General features: G+C 39.7%; 1 protein-coding gene across 1 annotated transcript in view; it reads right to left on the bottom strand.

The window, feature by feature from the left end:
* RAB18 (RAB18, member RAS oncogene family) overlaps positions 1-7,489 on the bottom strand; it is a 36,903-nt gene extending 29,414 nt beyond the window's left edge. Inside the window, exons 1-2 of the mRNA XM_025930747.2 lie at positions 7,252-7,489; positions 2,402-2,457 (exon numbers count right to left, since the gene is read on the bottom strand). Of these exons, the coding sequence (XP_025786532.1) occupies positions 2,402-2,457; positions 7,252-7,319 (124 nt within the window). The 5' untranslated portion in view covers positions 7,320-7,489. The remainder of the gene's footprint in view (positions 1-2,401; positions 2,458-7,251) is intronic.
* Between the last annotated feature and the right edge of the window lie 3,125 nt (positions 7,490-10,614).

A 10,614-nucleotide genomic window follows, 5' to 3' on the forward strand; every position in this document is an offset into this window, starting at 1 on the left:
GTTACTACCCTTCTCCTCACTATCCGTTGTTAGGCATGTTCTGAGTGAAATGAAGTTTTACTACCAATTTTTTAAAGGAACAAGTAATATATAAAAGCCAAATTAAAATGGATTTTAAGTTACTAGTGTTTTAAATTTTGTTTAATGTTTTTATTTTATTTTTGAGAGAGAGTGAGAGACAGAGCGTGAGCCAGGGAGGGGCACAGAGAGAGGGAGACACAGAATCTGAAGCAGGCTCCAGGCTCTGAGCTGTGAGCCCAGAGCCCGACGCGGGGCTCGAACTCATGAACCATGAGATCATGACCTGAGCCAAGGTTCGATGCTTAACCAACTAAGCCACCCAGGTGCCCCTAAATTACTAGTGTTTTAAATGACTCCTTTTCACACACATAAAAGTAAATCGGTAAATGTTAATATGCCACACAAAAGCTAAGTAATGCTTGGTATAACTGACTAAACATTTAGAGGCACTGTGAGTACATATTGATAGAAAGAAACAAAAAGGAGACCTCCTCCTTACAGAATTGTAAATAAGAAATGTAGATGGAATGATGGGACTTGAAAAAATCACCGTTTGATAACCACCACAGTTAGAATGACAGAATGACACTTCATAGTAAAGAAATTTGGCATATGTCACTTTAAGTAACCTAAATCCCATCACAGGAATGGTACAGATATCCACCATGCTCTGAGAAACACTTTGAAGAATTCCTGTCAAAAAGGCATAACCTGAATCTAACCATGAGGATACTTTGGACAAATGCAATTGAAGGATATTCTACAATGTAAGTGACCTGTAAGAACTCCAAAAATGTCAAAGCCATGAAAGACAAAGAAAAACTGGAGAGAAATGACAACTAAATTGTGTGTGATCCTGGACTGGATCCTGGACCAGAAACAAAACATAGTTTTTTCTTTTTTTTTTTCTAAATAAGACATTAGGAAGACAATTAATGAAATCTGTCTATATAGAGTAGAATTGTATCCATCTTCATTTAGGAAATACACACCAAAGTATTTAGAGGTTAATCATATCTCCATTTTTATTCTCAATTAAAAAAAAAACAAAACAAGAATACTGGTATGTGTATGTAAAGGAAGAATGACAAAGCATATGTTTAAAGCATAAATATTAATGTTTGGGGCTATGCAAAAATTCTTGTACTATTTTTATAACCTTTCTCTAAGTATGAAATTATTTAACATTTGAAAAAAAAGGAAACAAAAATAAATCTACACACACAATAAATGAAAACAAATAAAGCCAGTTAAGAGAAACTCATTTTCCCTAATAATAATGCTAGGATCGCATTTACTACATTCTGCTCATCAGATCATGAAATTTTAGAGCTGTAAGAAAAATGTATTATCTCTCTGATAACAGTGAAGTTAAAGGACTTGCTCAAAATCTAGACAACTGGTTCAAGGCAGAGCCAAGACTACTATCCCGCTCTGACTCAGCTCTTTCACATACTGCACGCTGTCTCTTGATACTTTTCTATTGTCATCTACTCCCTAAACCTGTGACACACCAAAATATTTAGCTCTATTTTCTCATGTATTCTAGTAAGCTAGTGTAGCAAACCACTTTCAGGCAATCTAAATTTCATTTTAAAAAGCCACTTAGGTATTACTGCTTCTAACAATCTTTAACAACTAGTATCAATAAACCTGTTGAGTTCAGAACATATGCAGGATACTGTAGCAAACGCTAAAAAGGCAACACAGTCTACTAGTAGGTGATACTGTTAGGTCCATGATGATAGACACCAAGTCTGCATTATTCATCATTATAACCCAACCTCTCAGGACAATGCCTGGCATACAATAAAATTCAGATAATTATATGCTGCTAAATAAAAGACAATGCATAGTACAAGAAAGAAATGTGTGTACAGATAATCATAATATCCACAGTGATAAAACAAAGTGCCATGAACCAACAAATAAAGTTAGTTTTGCTTGGTGAGATCTACAAAGGCTCCAGAAATTTAATGAAACCAAGTTGAGCCTTGAAAGATAAAGAAGACATGAAAGCAACAGACATGGAAGCAATGGGGTGGTGAGATGAAGGATAGAAGGAATCAGATAAAACAGACTGAAGGCAAGAAAATATGTGGCATTTCTATTGAATTTTTTTAATTTAATTTAATTTTTTTTAATTTTTTACATTTATTTATTTTTGAGAGACAGAGAGAGAGAGCGTGTGAGCAGGGGAAGGGCAGAGAGAGAGAGAGACACAGAATCAGAAGCAGGCTCCAGGCTCTGAGCTGTCAGCAGAGCCTGACCCAGGGCTCGAACCCACAAACCGTGAGATCATGACCTGAGCCCAAGTCGGATGCTTAATTGACTGAGCCACCCAGGCGCCCCTCTATTGAATTTTTAAATACAGGCTTACCTATCGTTGCTGCAAGTTCTGGATCAAAAGTATCATCTGTGAACCTCAAGAGCAGGCTAAAAGAGATGTTAAAAAGACAGATTAGAAATTTCTCTTTTTTCTTAACCATGTGTTACATTTTGTTACAAATTAGACACAAATAAGAATCGCTGACGTTGGTCTGCTCCCACAAATACTGCCTCAGTGCAGGTATATAAATACTGCTTCAATACAGGTATATTAAATTATTGAAAATAATTTAATTATTTATTATAATAATTTAATTCCAATAATTAAATTATTGAAAAGGCAATAAAAGAATCCCAAGAGCAAAAGAGTTTACTTAATATAGTCCCCATGCTCCCCTACATAATTCCCAAGTGTGAAAAGATTTGGGCTGTGTTTTGGTTTTGGTTTTGAACTGTACTGGTACGTCCTTGTGAGAAAATAGTATCGGCAAAAACATTATACTGTGACATGGACAAAAGGGGGGAAAATAAGTCTTTTGGAATACAACAAATTAATGTTTTAAGTCTGATGTGTAATCCACTCTGAATTCTCACCTGTAAAATCATACAGGTGAGAAAATCTATCATTTTGTAACAAGTAGTAGGACTACTACCTAAGTGGGAAGAAAAGATCTAGCAAAAAGTGAGGGTAGACAGATCATACCAGAGACAGAATAACTATATTCTGGCAAATGCTAAGTAGGGTGTATGGAATCAAGTAGGCCACAGGGAGCTACTGAAAGCTTAAAAAAAAAAAATGGCAAGAAATGCTCTTACATTTTGAAAATGTAGAGAAAAGTTAATGACAGGAAAAAAAAGGCAAGAAAATTAACAGAAGACAACTGCCATGGTTATGGTGAGAGATAAGGACTAAATCCAGGAAACAGTAAAGAAACTAGAAGGGAAGAGATGAAATAACAGCAAAAGACACCATTAGGAGTACTCTAAGATTATATATCTCCCAGAATTACTTATTTAATGTAAGGTAAAGTGCCAGTTATTAAAAAGCTCTTCAAAAATAAAATCTAAGCTTTTCTTAAAGCCCTGGATTTATAAAATTAATCAATCCTCCCTCACATCATCTCCAACAATAGGACTAGATTGTTCTATTCACCTGTATGCATTAGTAAGATCAAGGAAATAGCTATCAGATGTTTGAACTGAAAAAAAAAAAAAAAATATATATATATATATATATATATACACACACACATATATATTTCTACAGGTTGTAATTATTGCTGCTAGAGATTTTTTTTTTTTTTTTTTGTCCAGAGTATATTGCAACACATAATGGCCTTTTGGTATTCAAAATCTGGTGTTAAGGGATTAACTCTCCTTTTCTTGGTTTTGCCTTCTTGTGTTTACCATAAAACCAGCACCACAAAAGTGAAACAAATTGTAGATTTTTCTACTTAACATTGAACCCTCTTGACTGTACGGTTTTTACTTCCAACATGAGTTAGGTGACAGCACTAACAAGGATCTTAAAAGGCTGCACTTGTAAAAATCTTCTCTCCCCAACATTAAATTTTAAGTTAATAAAAGTGAAGATTTCACTAAAAATTTAGTTACTCATAATTTTAGAATGGAAAAGGTATGTATCCATACTCAGTCACCAAAGAAATATTATTACAAAAACATAAGAACCTTGTAGAGTAGTAGTAGCAATCATAACACCAGAACAATACAATAATAACAACAGTATTGGCTATGATTTATTGAACATCAACAATATGCCACACACTTGAGCCAGCGGTTCTTCTTACACAATTGCTAATCCTTACAATAACACTTGCCATTAATGGTACTTTGTCAGGAAGGACAGGGAACCGATATGGTACAAAGCAACACATTTTAACATAAGCAGAACTTAGCCAGGGGTACACTGTTAGCTGGAAATGTATTCTAAACTCTATGCTCTGCTTCCTTCAAGGCAGAGAGTCTATTTCTCCATTAGATTTTTTAAAGAATCCACAACCAGAAAATGATTAAGAACCAAAGCTCTAAAGGATGTATATTTAAGCTTTCATATTTTCAAAGTTAAAGGAGCAAAATACCCTCCACGCAGAGCGAGAGATGGAAGGAGTAACTACCACTGTATCACTGAGAGGAGACCAAGTTTGCAATAAACAGTGTGATCATAATTAGTCTGCCTTTCCTAATTTACAAATGAACTTGGCCAAAAAGGATGGGGATACAAGAGGGATAGGAGAGACAGCAATTTAGATAATACAAAGTCTCTATAATCCATTCCAGTCTCTGAAACACTTCGCTACTTCTTTACTTCCCCACTGTGAGCCACAGAAGAATCTCATACATTTAACATCAGTTAAGGTTTGAGGGATTTCCATTCGAACCTCATTTTTCAAATGAAGAGATGAACGCCTAGAGTGTTCAAGTATCACACACAAGGTCCCACAAGTGGCAGCACCAGTTTCATAATCCTGATCTGACTGCTATCACCCATGCTCATTATACTCCAACAGTCTGAAATAAACTGGAAAAATAACCCACTAATTTGAATCAGTTAAGATATTCTTTGTAGTGACAAAACAGATGAACATAAGGGAAAGGAAGCAAAAATAATACTAAGAAACAGAGGGAGACAAACCATAAGAGACTCTTAAATACAGAGAACAAGCGGAGGGTTGCTTGGAGGGATGTTGGCTGGGGGGATGGACTAAATGGGCAAGGGGCATTAAGGAGGACACTTGTTGGGATGAGTACTGGGTGTTACAAGTAAGTGACGAATCATTAAATTCTTTTCCTGAAATTATTATTACACCATATGTTAACTAACTTGGATTTAAATTAATTAATTAATTTAAATTTTAAAAAAAGATTTAAAAATTTTTTTAATTAATTAATTAATTTAAATTTTTAAAAAAGATGTCCTTTGTCATGCAACAATACAAGTGATGTTGCACTTCTACTAGCTCTAGATCATAGAAACTTACTGGTCAGAACAACCCTTGAAGATTGTATCCATGACAAATGTTTTTGTACTAACTCACCTTAAAAAGCATAGGCTTCTATTTTAGCAGAGTCATTTATTCTCATCCAGAAAGTGTTCAAGGGTGTTTTCCATAGTATATCACATACACCAATAGTGCTTGTCTAGTATATCTACATCTAGATAGGTATATAGACAGATGCCAACTTTCTCCCTAAACACAATCCTTTCTTGAAAGAGGAAGTTAAAGGTGTTAAAATTTTGCAGTAAGCAGCTGAAAATTCACCATTAAGTTCTTAGAAAAGCTTGGAGATTAGATCCAAACACGTTTGTTTGTCTGAGGGGAGAGAAGTAAGGAAACCAGTAAATCCATTTCACAGATTTTATGCTAGAGGAAGAACCTCAATTATGTAAACACTCCAATTAACCTTCCAGAAAATTTTAACAGGGCCTAAATAGTCATCCCTCCAATACATTTAAAAAAAGGGCCAACCAAACTTGTATTGGGTTGAACTGCAGAAAATGACATTTAACCATTCTTGAGTTCAAAATCAGCAATTTCATATGCCTTAACCTAAATGAGAGTCACATCTTATGAAAAAAAGAAAGGTCACGAGGCTATAGAATTCCTTTTGACAGTGTTCAGTATATTAACTAACTTTTTAACCCTCAAATATAATAGATGGTGATCATGAAAAATATTGAAACCTTTAAATAACACACACACCGTACTATTTTGCTAGCCCATAGATTCATAAATTTATTCCCCGTTATGTGCCAATCCCCCACTCCAATATACACTGAGAACATTAAATGAGGAAAATTAGAAACGACATTGCCATACTTTAAAAATATATACAATTGCAGAACATATTACAGAATAAAATTTCAAACCCGTAAGCATCTAAACAAAAGGAAAACTTTATGAAGTGATTTGAACGATACGGTTAGCAGGAGGCACAGCTAAACCATGGAATTATTTACAGCTCCCGAAATTTGAATATTGTTTAAAAACCAAGACAGCCTAGAATATAAGCCAGTGATGATGATAATCATCAGATGGCAAGGATAACATTCCTTGGGGAACTCTGTTCTAAGGCTTGAATGAAATCACACCCCGCTTGCAACACCCACTGAGCCTTCCCTGAGTGACATTTAACTCGAATTTACCGTCCGTTACCACCGTCCCTCAAGAAAAAGTCAAGAAAGAAAACACAAAATACTACTTTGTTCTTTTACCTCCAGATGATGTGGCAGAACGCGAGGCAACAATAACACGTTACTCTCAAGGGTGGTCCGCCGCTTCAACTAGTATCTTAGGCTAAGGTGAATTACTCAAGGGGTCAGAAGACCAAGGAGTTCTTTCACAGCTGACTCATAAAGAAACAGAGAAGCGGCAACGGGGTGCACCAAAATAGGCCAGGAATGTGACCTAAGGCGTCGCGAAACTTCCCGTGCAGAGCCCTGCGTGTTCAGAGAAAGCTTGACAAAAACCAAAGCGCTGAAGTTCCAACTCAACTCGCGGGGTGAATGACAGTGAGCCTGGACCCCGGGGGCCGAGACCCGGCTTCGCGCTCGGCCTCACTCGGGCCAAACCCGCCCGCCACGCCCTAGGCTCGTCGGCAGCAAACCTGCCGGCCGAGCGGCGGCCCTCGTAATTGTTTATTCCGCGCGACGCGAGGAGAAGCGATCCAGACAAGTCGGGCCTGGCACAGGCCGAGAACCGGGCGGGCGCCGGGAGGACAGGGGCCGCAGGACCGCGCGGCCAAGAGGCCGGGAAGAACCCGCGGAGCCCGCCCCCAGCCTGGCCCGCCGCCTTTACCGTTCCCGTCGCGGCCCAGCAGAGAGAGGCCACGGAGGCAGCAAGAGCCCCGCTGCCCTCGTCACGGCCCGCAGGCTCGCCTCACCTGGACTTGCCCACGCCGCTCTCGCCGATGATGAGGATCTTCAGGGTGGTCAGCACGTCCTCGTCCATCCTGACCCTACTCCGCTCTCAGCCCAGCTGGCCGCCCGGTCCGGCTCTCAACCCTTCACCCGAGAGAAGTGCCCGCGCATGCGCACCGCTGCACGTCTGCCACCTTCCTTTCTCCCCGGGTGTTTAGGTTGCAGGAGGCCGGGTCGCCCCAGTTCCGCCTTGAGGAAGCTCTGCGTCTGCGCAAACTCAGAGTCCCAGGCGTCTTTCCGGGGAGTTTAATTCCTCCTCTGCGCAAGCGCGGAGTGGAAGAGCCGTGGGTGATTTCGCCCTGCTTTGTAGGCTGTTAGTACCCCCGGTCCTAATCTAACCCTCCTTCAGTGGTGTACTTGGGAAAGGACTGAGTTGCAGAGCACAACGCTCTTTTATTTCAGCAGCTGCTCATAACAGCTGCATTGCAGTAGGAAAAGCTTTGTGTTTGAAGGCAGATTATCTTAAGCCCCAACTCCACCTGATGAGGGATAGAAGCAAAAATATGTTCAACTTTAGCCCACAAGGCTGACCTATAGCCTGCATAGTTTTGATAAGGTTCAAATATGTGCTGGTTGCTACATTCTTAAAGGGTTTCATGACTGCCTGTCTGTCTTACCAATTATTAATATAGAACGGAGTGAGAGGCGCCTGGGTGGCTCAGTCTGTTAAGCGTCAGACTTCAGCTCAGGTCATGATCTCAAGGTCAGTGGGTTTGAGCCCTGCGGGGCTCTGCGCTGACAGCTGGGAACCTGGAGCCTGCTTCAGATCCTGTGTCTCCCTCTCTGCCCCTCCCCCGCTCACACTCTGTCTCTTGAAAATAAATAAATGTTAAAAAAAAAAATTTTTTTTAACATGGAACTGAATGATAATCACCAGAGAAATCTTGTGAAAGTGGTTTTATGAGTAGAAATGCAGGGGTGCCTGGGTGGCGCAGTCGGTTAAGCGTCCGACTTCAGCCAGGTCACGATCTCGCGGTCCGTGAGTTCGAGCCCCGCGTCAGGCTTTGGGCTGATGGCTTGGAGCCTGTTTCCGATTCTGTGTCTCTCTCTCTCTCTGCCCCTCCCCCATTCATGCTCTGTCTCTCTCTGTCCCAAAAATAAATAAAAACGTAGAAATGCAAAGAAAAACGTTGATGATCGAATACTCCCTGCGCGTTTCCTCCTCCCTGAGCACTAAGGATATAACCACCACGTTCATACAGCAAAAGTACAGCCCTTTCTGCCCACAGGTCCGTCCCAGTGCTACTTTAAATAAACTTACTAAGTTGTACCACAGAGCTTCCATTGCGCTCAAAGACCCCGCAATATACCGTATAACCACTTTATCTAGCCTTCCGAGCCTGTTTCCCATCGCACAAAGGCAATAACACTAAGAATAATACCCACTTCTGAAAATGGTTATGAAGATTAAATGGATTAATTAGCGAACACGCTTTGTAAACTCAAGTGCTCTGTAAAAGGTGCGATTAGGTGTTATTAACTTCCTGGCTTACTTTCTGCTACATTAAAGAGTAGTACCCGGGGCGCCTGGGTGGCGCAGTCGGTTAAGCGTCCGACTTCAGCCAGGTCACGATTTCGCGGTCCGTGAGTTCGAGCCCCGCATCGGGCTCTGGGCCATCGGCTCAGAGCCTGGAGCCTGTTTCCGATTCTGTGTCTCCCTCTCTCTCTGCCCCTCGCCCGTTCATGCTCTGTCTCTCTCTGTCCCAAAAATCATTGAAAAAAAAAAAATTAAAAAAAAAAAAGAGTAGTACCCTTCACACATCAGTTCAGTGTAAGAAATGTAAACTTCGGGTAGATCAGGTGCATAGAAGCCTCTGCTGGTGCAACTTCAAACCAACTACTGTTCCTCGTAAGAACTGCTACACCGCAACTGCAGGAATTGTACGTGCATGCTTTGTCTTCTTCACTAAACTGTAAACATTAATGAAGGTACCAAACTTCATATATAATACCTATAATACCTAGCATAATACCTGGTCCATGACAGACACTGAATGAACATTAGTTCTCAGATCTTATTTTCTATGCTTGCAGCTACTGCCAGATACAATCGATGCCAGATTAAAGAATACATATTACGGGCGCCTGGGTGGCGCAGTCGGTTAAGCGTCCGACTTCAGCCAGGTCACGATCTCGCGGTCCGTGAGTTCGAGCCCCGCGTCAGGCTCTGGGCTGATGGCTCAGAGCCTGGAGCCTGTTTCAGATTCTGTGTCTCCCTCTCTCTCTGCCCCTCCCCCGTTCATGCTCTGTCTCTCTCTGTCCCAAAAATAAATAAACGTTGAAAAAAAAATTTTTAAAAAACAAACAAAAAAAAAAAAGAATACATATTAATTAAAGTTAGACTAAATTTTAAAAACTAATTTTTCAAATACCTAGAAAAGCTCTTCCACCAGATAACCAAATGGCTCTCTCGCCTCCTTCAGGTCTTTGCTCAAATGCTGCCTTTGCTCAGATGAGTCCTTCTCTGTCCCTGCTACTGAAATTTGCAAATCCTTCCAAAAATCCCTATACCTCTTTGCATTATTCTTCTGCATAGTACTTACCATGCTCCTGTATACTATATATTTTATTATTTTGTTTATTGTGTAATCTTTTTCAGCAGAAGGGAGGCTTCATGAAGGCAAGGCTTTTGTCTGTTTTGTTTATTGGTATATCTTCTCCTTCTAAAACAGTTCCTGGCATAGAATATGTGCTAAATAAATACATGTTGAATGAATCAGTTGAATGAACATTCTAAAGTCCATTCCTAACTTTGGAAGGTAGTATCAATCAGGCCACCTCAACCTCTCATAAAATAACTCTTGAAGCCTTAGTTGACTCTACCCAGCATACTTTTGAATATAGTATCAACAGCTTGTGAGGCTCACAGCATGGTCAAGCTCTCCCACTCTGGGGCATTAATTCTACAAGTGTAGTCTCCAGATCTCTACAGTTCCCTCTGAGGAAGTCTGCAAAACAAACTATTTTCATCATTATTTAAGATGTTATCTACTTTTTTCACTCTTGTTCTTTCATGATAATACAGTGGAATTTTCCAGAGGCTACTCATAATGCATGACAGCAAAACAGATTGAAGGCAGAACCAGAAATGAGAATCCAGCTGTTTTCCAGAAAGCCTGACATTAGATTTGCCAAAATGTAAAATAATGCCACTCTCCTCACTAAGCTTTTTGTTTTAAAATAGTTACTTCTATGAACATATTAACTAATAATAAATAGGTTTATTATTTGTTAATGAATTAATACATTTAAAGTTTTCTATTTTAATTTCTATTAATATCAGTAGATGTAGCCATAATCTACATAATCAGCTGCCATAATCAGCT

The sequence above is a fragment of the Puma concolor genome, chromosome B4 (genome assembly GCF_028749965.1).
Source record: "Puma concolor isolate L17-30 chromosome B4, mPumCon1.1.hap2, whole genome shotgun sequence".
NCBI classification, from domain to species: Eukaryota; Metazoa; Chordata; class Mammalia; order Carnivora; family Felidae; genus Puma; species Puma concolor.